This window comes from Paramormyrops kingsleyae, chromosome 12 (genome assembly GCF_048594095.1).
Source record: "Paramormyrops kingsleyae isolate MSU_618 chromosome 12, PKINGS_0.4, whole genome shotgun sequence".
NCBI lineage: Eukaryota > Metazoa > Chordata > Actinopteri > Osteoglossiformes > Mormyridae > Paramormyrops > Paramormyrops kingsleyae.
The window spans coordinates 20,813,393-20,838,643 of NC_132808.1; the positions used below are offsets into that span (position 1 = coordinate 20,813,393).

Here is a 25,251-nt window from a genome sequence, read left to right on the forward strand (position 1 = left end):
CGTCCATTTCTCATCTGCTTTTTTCTTCTTAACTACTCTGCGCATTTTCGTCATTTGCCACTAAGTTTCTAAACTGAGTAAGTATTTCTGAAATCCAGTCCTCCCACAGTTAATTGAACAGCTGTGAAGCATTAGAGCACCGGGCCTTTTTCTGGACGGATCCGTTTGATGCCTCGTCAGGCTCGGTATTTAAGAATGGATTTCAGACGGGAAATACTTTCAGATCGGTTGCCTTTATTGGCCTTCGTGAAAGCGGCCTGTTCTATTGCCAGCGCGTCTTCAGAAGTGCAATATGGGGCTAAAGAGAACCGTCAACAGAGAATTTTTGGGGTCCAAACTCAGACCAGACGTGGGATCAGAGGTTTTTCAGTAATGAGGGAGAAGGCAAATAACACCAATGAACAAGATAACCTGGGCGGCACTTGTTACCGTCATAAGCAGCAGGTGTTTGAGGAGCAAAGGATTTCGGCCCATAGAGATAAAGGGGGACGACCACGTGGTGTTCCGGAATCCATGTTTATTAAAGTTACATCACGGCCGTCCTGATTCCACTCCAGCAAACAGAAACACTCTCGTCATGCAAACCAGATGTGAATGACCAGAAGAGCCATCACAAAATAAAAGGAGAACGGAGAGAGCGGAAAACGAGCCCTGGCAGGCAGCAACCCCCCCCCCCCCCGTGACCCCTGATGATGTATTTCTCTCCCACAGCTATGATCTCCGTTGGGAAGTCAGGAGGAGAGCTCATGTATATGAATACGCATACCCCAAAACAGGCTGCTGCACGGTGTGCCCAGCCAATCACCAGTGATTACTGATTGACATCTAAGTGACTGTATCGTCCAATCACAGAACCCTTCTGGCTCAAAGTGGAGCAGAATTAAACCTGGGTAAAGTCTGATTTCTGTTAACTGAAGAGTGTTATGCATGTGGCACCATGAGATGTGTGATATAAGTGGATCAGTTATACTGTGAGTGATACAGTCATATGGGATGTGTGATATTGTGAGTTATACAGTGATATGAAAGGTGTGATATTGTGAGTTATACAGTCATATGGGATGTGTGATATTGTGAGTTATACAGTCATATGGGATGTGTGATACTCCAAGTTATACAGTCATATGGGATGTGTGATATTGTGAGTTATACAGTGATATGAAAGGTGTGATATTGTGAGTTATACAGTCATATGGGATGTGTGATATTGTGAGTTATACAGTCATATGGGATGTGTGATACTCCAAGTTATACAGTCATATGGGATGTGTGATATTGTGAGTTATACAGTCATATGGGATGTGTGATACTCCAAGTTATACAGTCATATGGGATGTGTGATATTGTGAGTTATACAGTCATATGGGATGTGTGATACTCCAAGTTATACAATCATATGGGATGTGTGATATTGTGAGTTATAGTGATATGAAAGGTGTGATATTGTGAGCTATACAGTCATATGGGATGTGTGATACTGCAAGTTATACAGTCATATGGGATGTGTGATATTGTGAGTTATACAGTCATATGGGATGTGTGATACTCCAAGTTATACAGTCATATGGGATGTGTGATATTGTGAGTTATAGTGATGTGAAAGGTGTGATATTGTGAGTTATACAGTCATATGGGATGTGTGATATTGTGAGTTATACAGTCATATGGGATGTGTGATATTGTGAGTTATACAGTCATATGGGATGTGTGATACTCCAAGTTATACAGTCATATGGGATGTGTGATACTCCAAGTTATATAGTCATATGGGATGTGTGATACTCCAAGTTATACAGTCATATGGGATGTGTGATACTCCAAGTTATACAGTCATATGGGATGTGTGATATTGTGAGTTATACAGTCATATGGGATGTGTGATACTCCAAGTTATACAGTCATATGGGATGTGTGATATTGTGAGTTATACAGTCATATGGGATGTGTGATACTGCAAGTTATACAGTCATATGGGATGTGTGATATTGTGAGTTATACAGTCATATGGGATGTGTGATACTCCAAGTTATACAGTCATATGGGATGTGTGATATTGTGAGTTATACAGTCATATGGGATGTGTGATACTCCAAGTTATACAGTCATATGGGATGTGTGATATTGTGAGTTATAGTGATGTGAAAGGTGTGATATTGTGAGTTATACAGTCATATGGGATGTGTGATATTGTGAGTTATACAGTCATATGGGATGTGTGATATTGTGAGTTATACAGTCATATGGGATGTGTGATACTCCAAGTTATACAGTCATATGGGATGTGTGATACTCCAAGTTATACAGTCATATGGGATGTGTGATACTCCAAGTTATACAGTCATATGGGATGTGTGATACTCCAAGTTATACAGTCATATGGGATGTGTGATATTGTGAGTTATACAGTCATATGGGATGTGTGATACTCCAAGTTATACAGTCATATGGGATGTGTGATATTGTGAGTTATACAGTCATATGGGATGTGTGATACTGCAAGTTATACAGTCATATGGGATGTGTGATATTGTGAGTTATACAGTCATATGGGATGTGTGATACTCCAAGTTATACAGTCATATGGGATGTGTGATATTGTGAGTTATACAGTCATATGGGATGTGTGATACTCCAAGTTATACAGTCATATGGGATGTGTGATATTGTGAGTTATACAGTCATATGGGATGTGTGATACTGCAAGTTATACAGTCATATGGGATGTGTGATACTCCAAGTTATACAGTCATATGGGATGTGTGATATTGTGAGTTATACAGTCATATGGGATGTGTGATACTCCAAGTTATACAGTCATATGGGATGTGTGATATTGTGAGTTATACAGTCATATGGGATGTGTGATACTGCAAGTTATACAGTCATATGGGATGTGTGATATTGTGAGTTATACAGTCATATGGGATGTGTGATACTCCAAGTTATACAGTCATATGGGATGTGTGATATTGTGAGTTATACAGTCATATGGGATGTGTGATACTCCAAGTTATACAGTCATATGGGATGTGTGATATTGTGAGTTATACAGTCATATGGGATGTGTGATACTCCAAGTTATACAGTCATATGGGATGTGTGATACTGTGAGTCACACGGTAACATGATGTGTGTTTTATGAGATTGGATTTACCACAGGAACATACAGCACTCGTTATGAAAGCCATAGCCACAACAATGAAAAATGCAATGATTTTTTCCCATTTTTGGGTGAAACCCATAAGGCAAACCCTGCAAGTACATCTGCCCCCACTGATAGTAACATATGTCAGGCACAGAAAACTTCAAGTTCAATTACACAGTCCAAAGGGTGCAAGTAATTAGCAGTAGTATACAGTATATATTTGGCTAAGCTAGCAGATAGCAAATAGGCATTTAGTGTTTTATGATAGACTTGCTTTATATGTTACTTGTTTCTTTTCCATTAAGTTTATTCATTGCAGTTATGGTAATTTATACACTGTCAGCAACACACATGCTCATGGAAACTCATACAACAGATGAGGATGAGAGTGGAGTTACCACTCGACAAGCTATAAACCCAGAATTACTAAGAAAAAGTCCATCTTTGATGCCAGTGAGCCATTCTCGGGCCCACATCCGTGAGCAAACCGGCATGTGTTTCCAGCTGTGGCTTTTTTGCAGCTGCAGCTTGCGGGACCATGAGTGGGTGCACTTGAGCGTGAGAGGGTGTGCACCAGCGTGAGCGGGTGTGCACAAGCATGAGCGGGTATGCATGAGTGTGAATGGGTGTGCACCAGCGTGAGAGCGTGTGCACCAGCATGAGCGGGTATGCACGAGCGTGAGAGGGTGTGCACGAGTGCGTTGGGCCAGCGGCTGGCTTCACGTCCCGACAGAGAGGAGCAGTAAGTCTGCATCAGGAATGTCCGGCTTCTATCTTCACATGCCAGAATCCTTCAGCATGTGGCAGGCAGACATGGCTGCTGCTTCCTTATCCACAGCAAGTTATGTGAAATTATTTCATAATTTGAAAGATTAACTCCTCACAAAAATAATAGGTAACTCTTTACTTGAGGGAGCACAAGTAATGTAGTAGTTCACTCTTAAGTAATGCATTGAATAACCATGCAGCACTGGGCACAAGATTGGGGATTAAATTAAATGAGATGCCAGTCCATGGACGGACACACACACACAATCATACGCTACGGGCAACTTCCAGTTTGTACTGTGTGGAAGGAAACCGGAGTAGCTGGAGGGAACTATTGTCAAAGGTACCACACAAAAATACATCCATCCATCCATTTTCCAAACTGCTTATCCTTCTGGGCCGCGGCCACACAAAAATGAATTAAAATAATCCAATATAGCTGGTTAAGTGGGAAACTAATGAGAGCGGTTGGTTTGAAGGTCACGGCTGAATGGGCTAAAATCAACCACCAGGTAAACAGCAGCTTTGGGATTAGGACTATATTCATGGGCGTAAATTATGGGGGGGATGGGGGCGTCATAGCCCCCCCAATAAATCAAAACCAGCTAATACAACCCCCCCAATAATCATGTTTCCCCCGTAATGGGTGGAGACCTCAATCCCCCCCAATGTTCCAGCCAAAGTTACGCCCTTGACCATATTGCAAACATATCAGTGTCATAATTTTTTTTAACCCCACGACACACTGTTACATTTATAAATGGATATTTGATGATCCAGGTTCTGGGCTTTGCATCTGGAGATAAAGCTGCCCAGCATGATTTCTCTCCGTAAATCATCACCTGCTTGTACACGTAATGGCTTCCCCAGAACATGCATTCGGCGAGCGTGACACCTGCCATCCACCTATTCCTCCGCAGATATTTATGGAAATCATATTACCGTCTGGATCTTATTTATTTATTACAATAATTTGTTTGGCAGGCGCTTTTACCCGAAGGACCGATTAACGTAACCTTTGCGACTTTTCACAGGTCAGGGGAGTCTGGGAGGAATACATCTTCTCATTAGCTCACAGTAAGCGGGGGATGTGGGTGGTCAGCGAGGTTAGCAAAGTCAGTGGTCAGCGAGGAGCTAGCTAAGGTAGTGATTAGCGAGGAGCTAGCTAAGGTAGTGATTAGCGAGGAGCTAGCTAAGGTAGCGGTTAGCGGGGAGCTAGCTAAGGTAGCGGTTAGCGGGGAGCTAGCTAAGGTAGCGGTTAGCGGGGAGCTAGCTAAGGTAGCGGTTAGCGGGGAGCTAGCTAAGGTAGCGGTTAGCATCGGCGGCCGTAGTTAGTGTGACCTGAGCCAGGGATGGGAGAAGCTCGGCATAGGGTCAACGGCAGACCTCGAATAGCTGTTTCTCATAATTTTTAGATCTTTTAATATGTACATCTTCCCATATGGGTTGAAGAAAGCTCCAGAATGCTGTCACAACCTGCTAACACCTAGACACACAACCTAATAACACCTAGACATGTACAAGTTTATACCCTTGTTTGTCACTAGGGCTGTACCCTCAAGGGTAAATGTACCTTTTAAAGTACAGAAATGGTCTATGAGGAACATTTTTTACCATTGGGGGTACATCAGTGTTGCTTTCCCTTGAGGATGTTCCTCAGAATCTATTAGACTAAAAAGTTACCTACAGCTAGTGTACAATTGGCAGACCCTTGAGGGTACAGCCCGAGTGACAAGCGTACTCTTTTTTTCTGACATATGATAAACTGATACCCAAAGATACCACAAACCCTCTCACAAATACACAGGTTTACAGACCTCCCACCTGGCCTATCATTACAGTCACATGCTAATTCCCGTCTTCCTGGTCAGGTGACCTTGACCAGGTGGCTGAAGCCATACTTACGTGGGCTCCTCAGTCACGGCGGTCTCCTCATCCAGCTCCTGGGCCTGCTTGAACCAAGGAGGCTTGGCTTCCACCGGGAGCTTCTCTGCAACCCATGAAAGTTGTACATGCTTTTATTTGCGGACTTTGCGGTCTGCTGTTTCATTTTTGCGTGCATGTGCGTGTGTGTGGAGGCACACATATACATGTGTGTGTGCGTGTGTGTATATGCTCGTTAAGAACATAAGAAATTTACAAACGAGAGGAGGCCATTCGGCCCATCAAGCTCATTTGGGGAGAACTTGACTAATAGCTCAGAGTTGTTAAAATCTTATCTAGCTCTGATTTAAAGGAACCCAGGGTTTTAGCTTCCACTGCACTAGCAGATAGGTTGGCTATCCCTCGGAATGTTATTTGAATCCAGGTAATCTACCATTTTCACTTGGATTATAGCTTCCATTACCTTTCCAGTAATGCAAATTAAACTGATTGGCCTATAGTTTGCTGGATTACTTCTATCCCCTTTCTTGAATATGGGCGTTATACTAGCATGCTTCCAATCAGAAGGTACCACACCAGTAGATAAGGATTTCTGAAAGAGTAATGTTAAAGGTTGGCTAATGATATCCCTCATCTCTTTTAAAACTATAGGTAAGATGCCATCAGGGCCCACATCAGCCTCAGTTATACATATATTGGTCACAGACGACGCTGTATTTGTATCGTTTTAGTGCCAGTAGTGGGCACACAGGGACCAGGACCACCCACCTGCAGGCTTGTAGCAGGGCACTGTGACCAGGCAGTCGTCCTTGATGTGCGGCTTGGTCTTGGCGTCGCAGCCTCCAGCGTGGAGACCCCGGTGATCCACGCACAGCACTACCCTGTACCGCAAGCCCTGGCCACAAGTCACAGTGCACTGGGGGAGTGGCGAGGACAGAGAGCATGTGACAACAGCAAAAATACTTTCAGGTAACACTTTACTTTAGGGGACACAAATAATAATAGTAGTTAATAATGTTAACTAATGCATTAATTAACTAATGTTCGTTCATCAGTAATTAATCATGACGGTTCATGCATTTCATAGTTTTATATGTTAGCTAATGATTTGTTCATGAGTAGTAGCTGGGTAACTACAACAGTGGCCAAAATTGTGGAAACACCTGCAATTTTTGGCATTCTGCTACACGAATACTGGCGGTAATGTTTATAAACAACAGAGAATGTTACAAATATCATACATTGGAGCAACAGAGTTCTGCGAAAGTTCTGCTATCTCTGAAACTTGGAAGTGTTTCCACAATTTTGGCCAATAGTGTAAGTTACTTGTGTCCCCTGAAGAAGAATGTTACCGGCTTTCAGCAATGCTACCCTGTTTAGGGCATGCCTGTAGCCAGAAATGAATTTTGGGGGGGCAGCAAATTTCAAGGGGGGTCAAACTTGTTATTTCACTACCTGCTGGCTACAAGTCTGGCTGGGAGCAAACAAATTTCGGGTTCAAATCCCGTACTTTTACTATGTTACTAAGTATCTGGTTTAGAATCACACATCCAAATTTCAAGGATATTCATAGCAAACAGATGATAAAACTGGTACACCAGGGCATTTAATCTTCATCAAAATAAAAAAATTAAGAAAACAAACCAACCAATAGCGTACCACAGTTATAGTCATTAGATAATCCATTTTGATCATCCAATTACTTTTTAAGTTATTGTGCTGTCAAGATCAAGTGCATGAGCTGCCCTTGTCTTTGCTACCACTATGCCAAGCAGCATCAGTTTTGGTTGGGCTTTGTCAAATTGCAGCCATTCGGCGACACCGGGTCACCTGACATGGAGTTCATTGCAGAGGACATGTCACATGACAGAGGAGAACATGTGCGTGAAAAGTTTGGGGGTAGATTTTGGCAGCACAGTAGAGCAACTTAATTCTTCCCAAGGTCTGACAGGGAAAAGATATCTGAGAGGTCAGTTTTAATATCAGTCTGATGAAGGAAATTAACATAACGGCAAAAAGACAAAACGGCTTTGTCTTTATGAACATGGGAAAGAGTATTCGGTGACGATGCCTTGACTGAGGCCGTGACAATATAAAAGAAAGGCAGGAAAATGAGAATTCCCATAGACTATCTGCCTGGAGAGAGTGCTTTCACACATGCCTTGCTAAGTATTTAAGGGGAGTTCAGAGAGAGGAATTTAGAGGGCAAACAGCACCCTGGGTTTCAGCGAGCCACAAGTCTGGCTCAGTGGTCTCCCGCTGCGTTTGCCAAAGGAAAGTAGGAAGGAAATGAACCTCACCATGAAAACAGAACTGGACCGAAAGGGGAGGGGCCTCTCTGACCTGTGGCCAACCGCCAAACCTGAGGAAGTAACCTGCCCCTCCGGCCCCCACCACCTGTTAATCCTCAACAGGGATTGTGTGCTTTTCTAAAGCCGTAACTCAACAGCCGTGATTGTGGTGGGGTGGGTCAATTCTGAGGCCTTAATTAATAGTCTGCATGTTTTGGACGTGTTTGGGGGCGTCTCAGGTCACTGCGAATAATTTATCCGGGGGTGTGAAGTTCACCTGCTGTTTACTTTAGCAGCCATATTTCTCTAGCTTTGGAGCCTTGCCCAGATTGGGAGGGGGGCTTTCACACATGTGGGGTTGTCCCGCCAGAGAATGGCCCAGAAGACGAATTTTGTTGCCCTTTCACCTTTTTTTGGTTAATTAACACATTGTTAGCGTGTGACCACTGCGATGTGTTCAGTGGTAACAGAGATTAATATACTACGGCGTCACGTGCGGTTGCAGTGGTGTAGCAGTGATGGAAGTTGAGGTCACACTGACCCCGTCTAACTGCATCGCTCACATTTCACGTTTATGCTTCAATCACAACACCACAGGGCACCCAGAAATAAGCAATTAACAACCCACAGGCCACAATTAGCTCGGCCTGTAGATGACCCAAACTTCTGGTAGGACCTCCAGCCAACTACTGGGACACATCCAGGGCCGTAAAACACAAATCTTTGGGCTTCATTCATACTAGGATACACCAGTGACCAAGGGAAATTCCCTAGTAACGAAGGCACAAATGACTTTCACATTTTATTGCATTCAGCCTGCAAATCTATACACATAAAACTCAAACACACACACTCATCCTTCAGTACTATATATTTATGGGAAGTACGGTTCATTTGTTCTTGTAATGCATTTTACATCCTGATTAGTGCCACGTATTTATAGGCAGAGTGGTTGGATGTTATGTTTTATTTGTGTAATGTGAACCGTCTGTCTACACACTCTGCCTGCGCTGTGTTACTCGTTGCGGCCGCAGCGCCGATCCGAGCGCGCGGTGACGCAACTTACAGCTGACCACTCCTGCGCCAGCCAGGTGGGGCAGTCAAAGGTGTTGCAGGGCTGCACGACGGCCATCTTGGGCGAATACAGGCACTTCCACTCCTCCGCGGGGGTGACAGTACCCTGGATGTCCTCTTCCACGCACGACACAGTGCGACTCTGGACCCCCCCTCCACAGGACATGGAACAGGCCGTCCAGGGGCTGCTCTCCCACCTGTAAACGCAGGGTCAGGTTAGACTCACATAAACACACATACACACAAATGGACACACACACAACATGCTATATAAAAGCAAGCTCTCACGCATATAATTTAGCACACATATTTATGCAAACTTACATGGGAAAACAATATCGAAAAGCGTATCTTCAGTTGCCATTTATGAACTGTGCACAATGTGCTGGATGGACTAAAGAGAACAGTGATAAAAAAAAAACCCAGAAATGCATTAAAACAGTGTTTCCTGACTCGGCCCTCGGGGAACCCAAGACGGTCCACGTTTTTGCTCCTTCCCAGCTCCCTGCCAGAAAGACCACATTACCGGGAGCTGGGAGGAAATAAAAACGTGGACTGGGGGTCTCTGAGGACCAGGTTGGGAGACACTGCAGTGGAATGTTGTACTTCATATGAAAACAAAATGTGCGTCAGATTAACTTCACCACCTCCTATTGTATCAGTTACAATCACTGAATATCCTATGCTTTCTTCACATGCCTAAATAGTGTCAATGAACTGGGTACGTGAAATGGTTCAGAACGCCCACTCTCTACCCTCTGTTGTGTTTTGGACCATGAGAATATGTGAAATGTGCAACACTGTTCTCGGTGAAAGTGACAGTGAGGAAGTGAAAATTGACCTGGTTTACATACCTTGGAAGAGGGTGATAGAGGTCATAGGGCATGATTTGCTTGTAGCCGTCGCTGTTACAAATAAGAGGAAACGTCTGTTATGGTTAAAAACGGTAGACTGAAAAGTGTTTCAGTTTCCAATTGTTTACCGATAAGGTTGATGAGTGTACAGGCCTGAAGGACATCTGAGAGGTTCTGACTGGCCTCGTCCAATCAGCAGCACCTACCAGCTCTATATAAACTAGTCAAACTACTGGATGTACAGACTCCCACGGATGCAATAAAACGCCTAATTTAATAAAAGGCATTAGAAGTTCACACACTGTGAGCCTCCAAATTTTTTTAGGCTATGATTCAATGTCCAAGTGTGTTGCCAAGGTGTGAATGAGTCTGTTTCTCCAACCTCGCAGGGCAAGGGTCCATGTTGCACTCCTGCAGCTTGGGCTTGGGTTTCACATTTTCAGGGTAGTAGTGGCAGTACTGGTCTGCCACAACGCGGCCTCCGCGCAAATCATAGCACTCCGCTGATGTCAGCTGATACCCTGCGGCCAATCGCAGCCAAGGAAGGACATCAGTTGGGAAGTGCAGGTATTCAAGCAAGACAAACTACACACATTATGATTGTTACTGCTTTTCATTGATTTTAATTTATCATTACTGCTAATTTCCCACCATCGATTCTTGTCTAAATCGACCTTAAACTGTTTACATAACTGATTGTTTTGCCATTTCTTTCTCCACCATACTCATCCCACACATCTGAATCCTTTAGGTAAATGGTATCTTCCCATTTAAAGCACTACAGTGTGACATTCAGGGCAGTAAATAGTCATACGTCTGCTAATTGAGATGGGAGGCTTCATTCATAAACTGCGCATGGTTTCCGCCTTTACTGTGTTTTCATAACTAGGAAAAATCAGAAGGAAACTTTGGACTAAGGAGAAGAATAAACAGGCATCTAGTAAAAACTGAAAGAAACAGAAGGTCTTCGAAAGCAACGGCGGTCAGTACAGTGACACAGAGCATTGCCAATGGCACATGCATCTACCTCTATTAGCATGGAGACCGAATTTCCTACCTCCGCCACAGGTCACTGAGCAGGGGAAGAAGTCCGTCTCCCTCCAGCGGTGGATTATGGGTTGGTAGAAGATGAACTGGACCACGCTGTCCACGCTAGCGACAGAACGGATCTGAAAGAGGAATCAGATGACCGGCGACTGAGATGCTCGTCCATCACCATTATATCTGATTGGTTAGTTTTCTACTCAAAGATGCATAACTAATGGCCAGAGCTGGGAAACTGCGACTCCCAGACCTATTTAATCCAAATTATAGTCACCCCAGGTCAATGGCGAGACTGAGATGGTTTGGCACTATGGTCGGGCCGACTTCCGAAAAAGTCATCGAGAGCCTCCTCCACAGTCTCTTCAGTCGATATGCTAAAGCACTAAAAGGGGATTCTCCTCCTGAAATGGAGAAGTTTTGGGCCGCACGTCTGCCAAGCGAATTCAGTAGAACATCTCAGCCTTGACTAGGCTGCTGTCTCCAGAGATACCCCAGCCGCCCGGGCTGGACAGAGTTTTACAGGCAAGTTCTGGGAATGCTCCCAACTCAGAGCTTTGGTCTCCCCATCACACAGACATCTGGTGGTAGACGCTGCACAAGCGCAGCTTACAAAACCATTACACAAGATGGTCTGAAAAGCAACTAGTTACTAGAGAGCCATTTAGCTTCATCAGTGGCCAAAACTGTGGAAACACCTAGCATTTTTGGCATTACTACGCGAATATTGGCGGTAGTGTTTATAAACAATCAAAACATGTAACAAATATCATACTTTGGACGATTAAATAAGCGACTGGAGCAACAGTTGAATAAAGTGCTGCAATCTCTAAAAACTAGAAGTGTTTCCAAAAGCTTGACCACTGGTCTATCTTCCTGCCATAACTAACAATAACATCAATTAGGTTGACGAATGATCAGCACCAGCCCTGTTTTTGGCTCGAATAGCTGAATCGACACCCCCCCCCCCCCCCCCCCCCGAGCTGATATCCCACAACAGACCCTGTTGAGATCAGGTATTTAGGCATGGAACTTCAAAGTCATCGTACCATAATAAATAGCAAACAGCACTAATGGACATCAGCAATCAAAATTGCCCCAAGAGGACAAATGAAATGTTCCACTACTGCATTCTCTTGACGGTCCATGTGTGAAAACACATGCACAGTTCGGTGACCCTCACCTCCACTGCGGGATTCTGGCAGGACGGTTGGATTTTCAGGCAATACTATCACTTGTTGACATGCTACTTAGCGAGGGGCTACGACTAGGTGCCAGCAGCTTCCACATCCATGAACCGACATAAAAATGTAACGCGCTTACCACATTTACAGTCACAAATGTTCAGGTGAGAAGAGTGAAATTAAGGGTATCAGGATAAACAAATGTCTCCAAAATTAAAACAAGGTTCACTTACGAGCCACACCTTAAAATATCACTCAATTAATTCAATAGGAAAAACATTTCTTTCGGCATTTTTTAAGAGGTTGAATCTTTAAGAATCCACCGATTTGCCCAAATATGTTGTAAAATAAATCATACGGTTAAAATATTTCCGCAGATATATTTTCTTAGCAGTACCTGAGAACCTGCAATGACCATGTCTACTGCAGCTGTGTTACAGAAGGCCATAGAGAGGTCATGCTGTTTTTCTTGTGTGGAAGCTCTAATTTTGAGGTCACAGTAGTCCCACCAGGACCTACATATGCAGCTGAATATCTGGAATGGTAAGAGAGCTTCTGAGAAGTTCACTGAAACGTTCAGTGAGACTCACACCAAGACCCTCGTGGAGACTCACTAAGAAATTTGCACAACTTATAACTGGATCTAACAGCCCTGCAAGGAATGGGGCGCAAAATTTGCCAGGTTGAGTGAAATTACAGAGAGACATTTTGTTTAATTCTAAAGGGACCCTCCACTTTTTAGAACGAACAAGCACATACCAACCGGCAGTCCAAAAAAATCCTGATTAATCAGGACTCATATGCGCCCGATGAGGACACCCCCAAACCCTCCTGCCTAACCTGGCAGGAGCAGTAAGCCCCAATCAGCTTTAACAAAGCCCGTGGCAGTAGGGGGGCTCTGACATCATTGCCGGTGGTGTCAGATGCTGTGTTTTTGACCTGCTTCTCCTCCCACATTCCTCAAAAGTGACAGAGTGTTTCACACTGACGCAGAGTCCTCATAGCTGTGGCTGCACCCCTGCTCCAAAACCAGGGGGGGGCAACCAAGAACTCAGTGGAAACAGAGCCTGGTTCCCTTTCTACTGCTTCTCCCAGCTGTCAGTCTGAAAACAATACACAGGACCTGAGTCACACACATTCCTACATCACAAGGGGGCCCTATATCCACACGTGTCCTCAGTATGGTTATAAGTCATCCATCCATTTAATATACCCGCTTGTCGGATTCAGGTTCACTGGGGGTCCAGAGCCTATCGCAGAAGCTACAGGCACAAGGCAGGGAACCACCCAGGATGGGATGCCAACCCAACGCAGGGCAGGGAACCACCCAGGATGGGGTGCCAACCCAACGCAGAGCAACACACCATTCACTCACACAAGCACACATATGGACAATTTGGTAACTGCAATCAACCTCAGCGTGGTTTTGGACTGGGGGGGATATCAGAGTACCCACAGGTAACCCCACGACGACATGGAGAGAACATGCAAGCTCCACAAATGGAACCCTGGCAGAGACTCAATCCCTAATCCCAGAGATGTGAGGGGACAGCGCTAACTAATGCAACCCCATGCCACCCATCTTATAATTCATGTATTTTCATATGAGAAAACCTGGAACAGCCCATTAAAAAGTACACTCTTGAATTAATGAATGCTTCCCTAATATTATTTCTTTCGAAAACAATGAAAATGAAAAGGTACAGCAAACTAGAGCCCAAAAAGAATATGGGAAGAAAAAAACAGAGAGATTACCACAAATACCTCATGATCACAGGGGTGAAGGGGACTTCAGTGACTCAGAAGCCTTAAACGAAGGTGGTGTTAACCAAAAGTTATCCATAAACATTTGGTATCTGCCAAGATACCTGAGTGGTCACATGAGAACTCTGTGCACCTCTTGAGCCCACGAATTCATCCAAAACGGCCGCTTTTCCAGGACTGGATAAATAAACTAGTCTAAACTAGTCTTGAACTTTGACACCCAGTTCTATATTTGCAATAAGTGCCTGTTGAATAACCGTTTCCACCTCCGCTTCAAATTTGTGACATGAAGCGGCAGCCTGCCTTGCTGACAGATCAGAAAGTTCTGGATTTGCAGCTTCTCGGGTTTCTCTGTCCGACTTTTCCTATTTACTTTGTGACTCAAATTGTTTGCTGAGGGTTGTTTTCGCTGGCCTTTTCCGAGCGATGCCGGCTTCACACTTTTAAAAACCTCCATGCATGAAAAGTCATTTGGACACTGATCCAATGGCTTTTATAAGCAGAAGGGAAAAAATCCTCTAACTGACGTGGGGTATCGACCAAATCATTTGGGAAAATCTGGCACGTAAAACATTGCCTGGTTTGCCATACGGTGGGCCTTGCGGCAGCAAGTCAGGACGTTAATTATCAACCTGTTGAAAGTGAAATTCAGGTCACGACCTTGATTTACTGGGAAGAATTTATATAAGTTCACATTACTTAACAGACATATTAATTACTCCCAGCTTGAATAAGCCAAGTTACTTTGCACGATACAAATGAACAGACTTATAGTGGTACTAATGCATTAATTTGGCCCTTTTCCTAGAATATCAGCTTGTGTTTACATCTATCGAAGTGTAAGTGCAGAGGACATGACCTCCACTCTCCATAATGTCGTTTGTTCTGCAAGTGATGACAGCACAGATGGGTGAGTAAAAAGAGAGCACATGATGATTATATCGAGACCAGGAAGCAGTTACCCACCAAAGATTTCTTCTGTATTTAGCATGACCCGTTCTGTCCAAGAAAGTATGTAGCGGAATTACCGAATGTCTAACAAACCCTGTCACAGCGCACTTAGCCACTCCTGGGGAAACTTTTGCGAAACAATGTTGCATGTAACGAACACTGTATTTTCTCATGTATGACCCGTTGCGTGAAGCTATTTCCCTGTTGACAGCTTGATATGTCGAGCACTTCCCAGCGATTTGTTGATCTATTTTATCTTAAATAGTTATCCATTTGATTCCCACACATCGAACACGGGCTGCTGTTAGGGTAACGTGCAAGTAACGCTTAAATTTCTGGCTCTTCCCGAGCCACGTGGATGTACCCTGCGTGACATCATTTCCTTACCATAGCAAATAAGCCTATTAAAAATGAAACCTGACGCACAACTGTTTACACTTGTTTTGGTTATATGACACATTTACTCAAAAATGTCTACTTAATCCAAAAAGTAAGGAAAACAATAAATAAACATAAACCAATAAATAACATTAATGCTTCCCAGATGGTCTTAAGTCACACAGGGTAACATTGTGAGGCAAACCTCACCATTTAGTGGAATTCATCTCCAACATAATCACCTCATTAATTATGTATATGGAAGAAGACCAAATCTCTAGCAATTCACATTCCTTAAAGCAATATCACCTGAACCAACTGATTCATAATGAATACACCCTGATGTTACGTAGAGGACAATCATAGCCTTCTAGAAGCATTTCAGAAACCTTCAATTTCTGCTCAAGATACCATATCCTTGTTTTTTTTTTTGGATCCTGGAGACACTATAGGAAAGAGAAGAACCGTATTGTACTAATGCAAGCTTTGGTGGCCTGAAACGGGTGAATGGACCTTCTTACTTTGATGGTAAAGTCGGCCCCCAGTGGTCCAGCCATCCTCAGAACTTCCTTGTCAGGGAACTTCTGGAAGTCCACGGTGGTGTTCTCAAGGTGATGGTGCCCAGGCACACTCAAACTGTTTTCTCCTTTGACTCCCTGCAGAGTCTTACTCTCCAGGACTAGAAGAGAGAACGTACGAGCAACCTATCAGAATTCATCCCAATAGGAACACAACAAAAATTACAAATAAGAGGTTTTTATTTGCGCCCTAGTGCTCATTATTCCTAATGCCGAGATACTCTTCATGATCGATCATATCCATATACCTTATGTCCTACCTGCATCAGACTAAAGTTTTAATGCTTCCAATCTCTAAATGTAAGGAAGTCCTCACAAACCACAAATCACTCTGTGCTGGGGTAATCTTAATGCAGCATTATCCATTTCTTAAGTGGTGACCAATACCACAATCATCACGATCAAGAAAAACAACGTCATACGGCTAAGTCGACATTCCTTGTCGTCTTAATTGCTGCTATAAAATTATAAACCAACCCTGACTGGCTAACACATACCTCTAGAGGCACGACACATTTTCTCATTGATCTGAAGTCAGCTCTTACATAATACGCTTGTGTTCAAAATCACAGAATTTCACACCATTACTATGCAAGTCTTGGAATGTGTGAAAGTGCCCCTCACCCTCCATGTCCAGATGGCAGCCCTTTCAAAGGACCAATAGCAAAATATTTTAATGAGAAATCTGTTCATAAGTTCCTTCTGCACTCCACAGCGGACCTAGCTAACTGGCTGTTATAGAAATAAACGGAACATTTGTTATTGATTTTTCCTTGAGTTTCCTGGCAAAGTTTTTCTGTCGCTAATGCTACCCTTGGAAACCCTTAGATCTACCTCTGTGGAAGAAAAAAGGGGGGAAAAAAAATCCCATTTCCTCCAATTTTGCCGTGCTTTTCAACATACAATATTAGGATTGTTGCTGCCTTGATTGAGCAGACTTGTCATTGAAAGTATTACCATCGGCCAGTGTGTTTACTCTCTCACACCTAACAGAAACTGATCCTTGCTCTGCGATTCAGCAATTTCTTCCTTGAGACACTCGATCACAATGAAAAACGCACATAATTTCAGCCTTTTGCATCTGTATTACAGTCGTGAAGGCAAATCTCTAAAGCCCACAACAGGCAACACCCTTCAGTTAACAGCTTACGGTTTCGGCTTAGTTCTGGATGGAAGCGCCCTAGACCTACCAAGACTTACACAAGTGATCAGGACCTTTCAGGACCAGTCGCACGTGCCGACTGCCATAGGGGACGACAACAACCGTGTCCTCCGCTAAGGAGTGAGGAGAGAGGGAGGAGGGAAGAAGAGAAGCCGTCAAGCAATCAACAAGTGTCCAACGAACCGTCCTTAATCAGCAAAGCAACAGCAGTTGTGCCGCTACCACACGTACACTATGGCTATAGGTAGGTATATTAACCTGTTACCTCCTTTACGCAACTCACCCTTCCCAGCTGACTGCTGGGATTTGTAGTGACCTCGAATGAGCCTGCAGGTGGAGCCATCCCCATTGCAGACCCCGCAGTTGTCTTCCTTGGCTGTGCTGCCGAGCTCGTGGTCGCAGCCAACGATCTACCACAGGAAGGCGGTATCCAGTGTTAAAAAACATGGTGCCACGTCAAGCGAGTAACGGGCCCAGCTCTGCCAACCAACCCCCCTATTTAACGTTCCTCTCTCTGATATTTATGACTGCTGCTAGGATTGGAGGGGCTCCACGCACTTTGACTATATGGTGTCTCCTCGTGGCTCTTCCCTGGTGGAGCTGTCGGCCATATGCTGAACTTGTCACACTCCATGTGGTCTTAAGCACCGAAGGAGCTGATGTACCGTAATATGGCCCAAGCTAATGTCTTCTGCACGGTTGAGCTCCTCTGACCCATAACACTACTGCCGTCGCCCGTCTACGATGCGAGAATCCTCGCAGTCCCTCTGCGCGTGGCTCCTCATCATCGCAAACCATTTCCAAAACCTGATTTGCATGAACCTTCTGGGATACCATTCTACACACAACTCTGCTCCTTACTCAGGCTGAATTTCATATTCATTTGCTTAGTGGATGCCAGATTCACTTGCTGTGTAAAGCCAATATGTTAAATCTACTAGACATTGCTGTACAGATGGCTCCTTATTCAAAATGAGCTAAATGTAACATCGCAACCAAAAGGTAACAAGTTCTAGCTCAAGAAAAGGAACTGCAATTCATTCCCGCCTGAGTTAGGTATACCTTCTGGAATTACTCCAATGGAAAAAAATCCAGCTGTTTAAATGAGTATAATGTAGGTTGTTAGCTATGTGAGTCAATTTGGATTAAATCTCAGATTCTGGATTTATGACTCAGTCAATTAATGTAGGGAGTCATCCTTTGAGACAGCTGCCAACTCTTCATTCATGGAATCCCATGGTCCTCTATGCTGCCCTCTGGTGGCAGAGACTGGGAAGCACGTACCTGGCAGAGTCCACTAATGCACATGTCCAGGGACTCTGTGTAGCAGCGGGTTCCGTCTAGCACCTTGGGGGCCAGTTCCACCACCAGGTCGGAACCACGGGCCCGGCATTTCAGAGCACAGGGGTTCTCAGGGTCATTGTTCAAGGGCAGCCATTCGTGGTACCGGCCCTGATGTCGGACGTCTGCGTGAGCCGAGCACTGCTGCGCGCGGAAGTCCCCGGCTCCGAGGGGGCAGTCCTGGAGGAGGGGAGGGGGGTTAAAGACCAGAAGATGGGAATCTGACTGTTTCACTAGGTTCATGATCACTTTACAGTTAAGCTAGATGACGCTGAAGAATCACGTGCACCACTAGTCTGAAGAGCGTTTTCTACATGGCTGAGCTCCTCCGACCCATAACAGCACTGTTGTTGCCTGTCTACAATGCGGGGACCCTTGCAGTCCCTCAGCACATGGCTCTGAGTCACCTCCAATCGCATTTATGTCAGAGGTCCACAGTAATAATATACACTGACCGAGACACGCCTGAAAAGCGGATGTGGTGGCCTTGTGTCATGGCAATAGTTTGGGGAATGTTTGTTGTGCAACGTCATGACCTAGGTTTGCGTCATCTTGCCATTATGTCACACGGTCGTAATGTGTCTGTGTGTTATCAGGTGCAGCATTGTGAGTTTATTTGCTTGTGTATTGCTGCGTCTGTATTTGCTTCTGGCTGATTCTATGTGTTTGTGTTTACAGTCTTACTTCAAGTTACACGTGATCGAGTCGAATCGCATTTACACCCATCAAAAGTTTGGACACGCCAAGATGGCTACAAAGAATAGTGATTCAGCATCACATCACATGACCTGGCCATCTACAAGCGAACGTAGTAGGAGGTTAGTGGGTGTATCGCTTAGTGTAACATGACCCGCTGCCCATATCTAATTTATAATACTACGGAGCCCCTTAGGTCATAGTAGAAAAAAATATGACCTCATAGTAATTTGTACTCTGGAGTTACTCATTTCAGCGCTCGAGTTACTAATCCATGCTCTCGAGTTACAATTTGTGCTTGAGTTACTAATTCATTGCTCGAGTTACTAGTTAGTAATTCATCACTCGAGTTAGTAATTCATGCTCTCGAGTTACTAATGTGCGCTCTAGTTACTAATTCGTAGCTCGAGTTACTAATTCGGCACTCAAGTTAGTAATTCATGCTCATGAGGTAGTAATTTGTTGCTCGACTTACTAATTTGTCGCTCAAGTTAGTAATTCATGCTCTCAAGTTTCTAATTTGTCGCTTGAGTTATTAATTTGTGCACTCAAGTTCGTAATTTGTGCTCTTGAGGTTTTTATTTGTGCCCTTGAGTTACTAATTCATGCTGTCTGACTGGTGATTAATTCAAGTGCATGAATTACTAACTCAAGTGCATGAATTAGTAACTTGAGAGCACGATTTACTTACTCGAGCGCATGAATTAGTAACTCAAGAGCATGAATTTTTACGAGATAATATTTTTTTCTACCATGACACTTAAGGGAATCCATATAATACAGTATGCATACAGTAATGTATTGGGACTTTGACTTTCCCTGCCAGCCCCAGGAGGATGGGCTCCCCCTTTGAGTCTGGTTCCTCCTAAGGTTTCTTCCTTCTAGGGAGTTTTTCCTTGTCACTGTCACCTCTGGTTTGCTCACTGTGGGATTTGGGCAGGGATAATGTAAAGCACTTTGAGACAATGTAATGTTGTGAGAACACGCTAAACAAATAAATTAAATTGAATTTAATGTGATAGACAGTTACAATATCGAGAAAAGCCCAAAATGACTTGTCCGGTCCGGTGGTCCTTATCCCAGATGCGAATGTAAGTCAATGCAAGGCTATAGTTGAAAAATGTACAATATTTCATTACTGTCACAATACAATTTTATACATTCTCCTGATGTGTTACTATAGGGGCTCTATCTATTCATCGATTTGTGTTCATGTGTCAATAGCCTGTGACATAACTAATTCATGGTTGTTATTGCCATTGAAATGCAGGGACCACATGTTGTAATACTGGGGTATAAAGCAACAGACATAAGAACCATCCAACTGACTGCATTCATAAAGCCAACTGGATTGTTACATTTTTTACATTTGGATTGTTACTTTGTTACATTCATAGAGCCAACTGGATTGTTGGGAATCTTACATTTTTGATTCCAAATAGCATAACATCTTTCTTATGTTAAAGCTAAACATCTGTAAAAGTGTGCCTGACTTTATTTTCCACATGCTGCCACTTTGGGATTTTTTCCTGATGATTTGGAGAGGAGCAACAGTGAAATTTCTCCACGACAGCACTCGAAAGACTGGGAAATGGGGGGGGGGAGGGGTTCTGGTAACGAAAGCAGGGGAAACACGCCAACATGAATGACAACGTGCTTATTTATCCGGCAATCAGGCACAGTTGGGGATGTGGAGGAGAGAATGGCACTCAGATTGACCTGTGCAGTGTCATACTGGACCAGCAGTTTTCAGGGTTGGGGGACTTGGGGTGGGGGTGGTCATGTTTGACAAAGACGACCCAGTCATCTGCCAATGATGTGGCAAACAAGCAGCTACTCTGCCTGGAAAATAAAGGGTCGACTTCAGTCTTCCTGACATCGGGTTTTATTGAGAATAAGAAACAACCCTTGTTCCCCGCTATCCCTCGAGTCAAATTAGCATGAGGTGTGATGGTTCATGTCAGGAAATTTACCATAAAATACTCATAAATTGTTCAATACCGATGACTGTCTTAATTTCCCGTCCGGCAGTCTCACCTGTAAATGCGGTTAGGTGTGCACCAGGCCAAAACATACAGCCTAATCAAACGAGCATTTACCTACCACATTGCTGCAGGTCCGGTATTTGATGTTCTGGCCTTCACATGTCCTGGAACACAGTAGAACCAAGATCAACACCGGGCTTCCGTTAAGTGGTACTCACAATCCTTCAATCCAGCGTAAAAAACAGCGACCGCAAACTGCATTTAAAAAAATGGGCTCCCATTTCAGCCGGCAAGCTTACTGTAAGCATAGCTGTAAGTGGCACTTGGCGGATATATCAAATTACTAACCAGAGAAAAGACAAGTAAACATGAGACATTTTTTCATTTGAGAAACTGGCACCACAGTTGGTAGAGCGCAGAGGATAGGGATCTCCAGTAAAGAGCAGAAAAATATGGCCTACTGATTATTTTCCAGACAGCACATTCATTCAAGTGAACTGCCAACTTCGGTAACATGAGTGACATTTCTTTGTCAAAAAAGCTTGAACTAATCTTATATCACAATAGGCAAAATCGCTAAATCATCTGCTGGCCCCTTCAGTTGCCGGACAAAAAGATTTTACGATTCTGCTTTAAGCTGCAGCCCTTGGGAGGGACATGGCAATGGATAATTCAGAGAAGGTATGTTGGCCAAAACAAACAGAGCCTACAGAGTCAGCTCACCCGTGGGGGGGGGGGGGGGCATGGGCCGCAAATCAACAGCAGCGCATCAAATAACTTATGTCTTATCTACTGCAGCCAGGACACAAATATCCCACAACTTCCCCAGTGGGTGAGAAATCCAGTCCCTGGTCAGAACCCATGAGGCCTGCTGGTGCTTGTGGGGGCAGAGCGGGGAGAGTCCACTCTGACATCATGGGCTTGGAGAGGGAGGCCGCTCGCATTCCACAATTCCGGAGTCGACGTGTAACTCCTGAACGGCGACCAACACACACAGCTACCATGGCGGCTTTCCTTCCGGCACACGGTACAGAGAACGCTTTCAGGATCTCTAACACCGGGATGCAAATATTAAAATAAAAATAAAATAAAAAAACTCCCGGGGCCGGATAAAAACAAGAAAAAGAAAAATACCCCAGTTTTATAAGAACTTTTAAAGTGAGAGGAGTAGGGCCTCGAATCTGCTCAAAGCATTAAAACTCCCACATGTGAAATATCAGTATATCCACAATCGTAGACATACATTAATGCACCTAATCATATATGTGTGTATGTGTTTGTGTGTGTGCGCGTATGTGTATATATATATATATATATATATATATATATATATATATATATATTTTTTTTTTTAAAACTTATAAGTTACATAAACTTGTCATAAAGTTGACTGCAAATTATAAATTAAACGTGCGTGATTGTGTGGCGTTACATTACTCCTGTCATGATATTAATAAATTATAAATAAATTATCAAAAAGAAAGGGATACTGCATGGCTCCCTCCCTCGAAGCAGTCCCCAGACTGCCACCTCTGTTAGAACCGGGCTGATAGATCATGTTTAGAACATGCCTAATTTTCCATCTCCTGCCGGTGCCCTGAATGCTAAGGAGGAAATCCGATACGGGGACTGGAGCCTATCCAGTGGTCTCTGATTGGTCAGCAGCGTGATGTCGGCAGTGGCAGTGAGCAACACTTTAGATGGCATGATAACATGGTGCAAATTTTGCAATAGTGGTCTTTTTGGCAGAAATCCCTAGATCTTCCCTTTGAAAGCTATGAGCCGCAAACTGTAACAGCGACTGAACTGCTCCACAGAAACACTCATATCTTAATATGCAGGGAGACAACAGAACCTGCACCCACTTCAACTCCCACAGACACATTGCCAGGTGTCCCAGGTGGTTCTAGTTAGCTGGTGTCGGTACCCATCAGCCCCTTGCATCAAACACAGAGAGCCACTATACTTCTCCCCCCTTCCGACTCTCACCCCAGCCTGCCCCAGGGGATCATGGGATTGATCAGCCAGTGATAGCAGGGAGAGGAAGCGCATCCCTGAGGAAGCACAGACACCAAAGAGACTGGTTTTCATTGGCCAATAAGGTTCAATAACAAGTCACCTTTTTCACATTCCACCAAGCGTACACCTGACGTTTCAGTCGTCTAGCTACCAGGCTCTTGATTACCCGGCTCATGTGAGCAGGTGATGGAAAGACAATAAAAAGCCGATAGCACTGAGCTGGGATTCATCACGGGGCTTTCTGAGGATTATAGCACAATAAAAACTGGTGCTGTGTTTCTGCTTCGACCGAATGTCTCCACGAACAGACGTAATAGATCATACTTTAACACTCATCCTCCAAAGCTGTGTTCCACTGTACCTTCTTAACTGCCACAAAAGCACATAAATACTTGTCCCGCGGGAGATTGCGACGAACCTGCGAACCATTAAACTGCCATGCGTTCGCCTTTCCTTCACCCCCGCCTCACTTATGAGGTGACATCACCATTGTTTTTGTGTGATGTTTATGTTCCTTATTCAGGCCGCCCTAAAGAGGTCGTGCAAGAGAGTTTATGGTATCCCTGCTCCAGTCACAGGACAAGGCTCTAGCGGCACAACTTTAACTGGGAGCTGCAAATCTCCAGTCCGGCGCTCTTGGGGAGGCCCTCCATCCCCCCCAGCAACCACCTCTGTCTCCATCCACACCTCCCTAATCCCTGTCTACTCACACAAATCACAGAAGCTGACCACACGGGGAACCGTGTCTGGCCGTCCTCCTAGGTCAGCTTTATAGGTGTCTAAAGCATGCCAGTAAAAGTGAGCCATGTGGCCGCTGTCGCTCTTTGTGACGGAAATGACGATGTACAACGCTTTAGTGACTTTGAGGGGAAAACTGGCATCCCCTTTGAGCAAAGAGCAATTAAAAGCGTGCAGTGACATTCCAAAGTCATGTGACAAGGTCATGTGACAGATATTCCTCGCTCCTGCTCATCCTATACAAATTCTCTCAGCCAAGTAGCTGTGAGGGCGGAGTTCAGTCATCACCAGCTGTCACGTCTTGAGGAATCTCGGCTTCTTGAAATCTCCGCGTAACTCTATTTCAGGTTCTAATGCGAAGATCTGCAAGCGAGCCCACAGACGGTCTACGGGAGGGGACCGTGGGGAAGTACATCAGGCACCTTAAACATCAACAGGGCCAAAACCCTGGTGCTTCTCGGGCCCTCGTCAACGTGTGAAGCGGGAGGCATGCGAGTCCAATGGCTGCGGAAGCCTCAGCTACAAAACCACAAAGGCCAAACGAACGGAGTCGAAGTGCCGGACGCATTACGGGGAAACTCTAAAGAACAGAATGCATGAAGTAACTTTACAGAAACGTCTCAGGCCATAAATGTGGCAGCATTCCTACTAAAAATGCACCGACCCCCCCCCCCACGGCACATCCTGCAGTTTCCTACATGTGACCTGATTTTCTCATATTGCTGTCAAATCTCAGGTATATGATGTATTGGTTGCCGCAGGGGAGGAAAGACAGTGGAATGAGGCACCCTTTATCTGCTGGTTAAACCGCTCGCCACACATTACCAACGGTGCGTTTTAAAGTGGAAACCACAGCACGGGTCCCAGAGCGGAGGGCACAATACGGCCCTTTGTCAACCGTCGAGGGGACCTTAATAGTCGCTAGAAACTACCTCGAGCCGCCCCATTACTGCCGGCGGGAACGGTGCTTGTTTAGAGATTTACTCGTGCCATTAGGGACTTGTCTGACTCCATTTGGAAGGACGTAAACCTCACGAGGGAAAAAGGACGCTGTTCTGTTGAGGGCAGTTAATGGAAAACATTTGTGATGCCAAAGCTGTTCACAGACAGAGATTTTCGCTGGCTGACTGTACGCTACAGACCCATCCCACCTGAGTCAGGGACTGGAGGAGTGACTTTGCATTGTATGTGTGGCCATACACTGCTTCATGATATAACATACAGTACTATGCAAAAGTCTTAAATGGTTAAAGAAAACGACCCTCATGTTAAATGATCTTCATGTTGGTGCAAAACCACGTTATTATGACTGTCAAAGTGTGTCAGCTTAGCCATTTCAAAACCTTTCAGCAACACGCCAAGGTATTTTTTGACTCGACCAGTAGCACATCTTGTTTG

General features: G+C 44.4%; 1 protein-coding gene across 2 annotated transcripts in view; it reads right to left on the bottom strand.

Moving 5' to 3' along the window:
- Positions 1–5,685: 5,685 nt before the first annotated feature.
- LOC111848713 (ADAMTS-like protein 1) overlaps positions 5,686–25,251 on the bottom strand; it is a 91,776-nt gene continuing 72,210 nt past the window's right edge. For both annotated transcript variants that reach the window (XM_023820926.2, XM_023820923.2), the window contains 11 exons: positions 21,215–21,260; positions 18,359–18,595; positions 17,358–17,484; positions 17,113–17,187; positions 15,856–16,013; positions 11,074–11,185; positions 10,399–10,537; positions 10,017–10,067; positions 9,155–9,359; positions 6,566–6,713; positions 5,686–5,903 (listed from right to left, as the gene is read on the bottom strand). In XM_023820926.2, the coding sequence (XP_023676694.2) occupies positions 5,815–5,903; positions 6,566–6,713; positions 9,155–9,359; positions 10,017–10,067; positions 10,399–10,537; positions 11,074–11,185; positions 15,856–16,013; positions 17,113–17,187; positions 17,358–17,484; positions 18,359–18,595; positions 21,215–21,260 (1,387 nt within the window). In that variant the 3' untranslated portion in view covers positions 5,686–5,814. The remainder of the gene's footprint in view (positions 5,904–6,565; positions 6,714–9,154; positions 9,360–10,016; positions 10,068–10,398; positions 10,538–11,073; positions 11,186–15,855; positions 16,014–17,112; positions 17,188–17,357; positions 17,485–18,358; positions 18,596–21,214; positions 21,261–25,251) is intronic.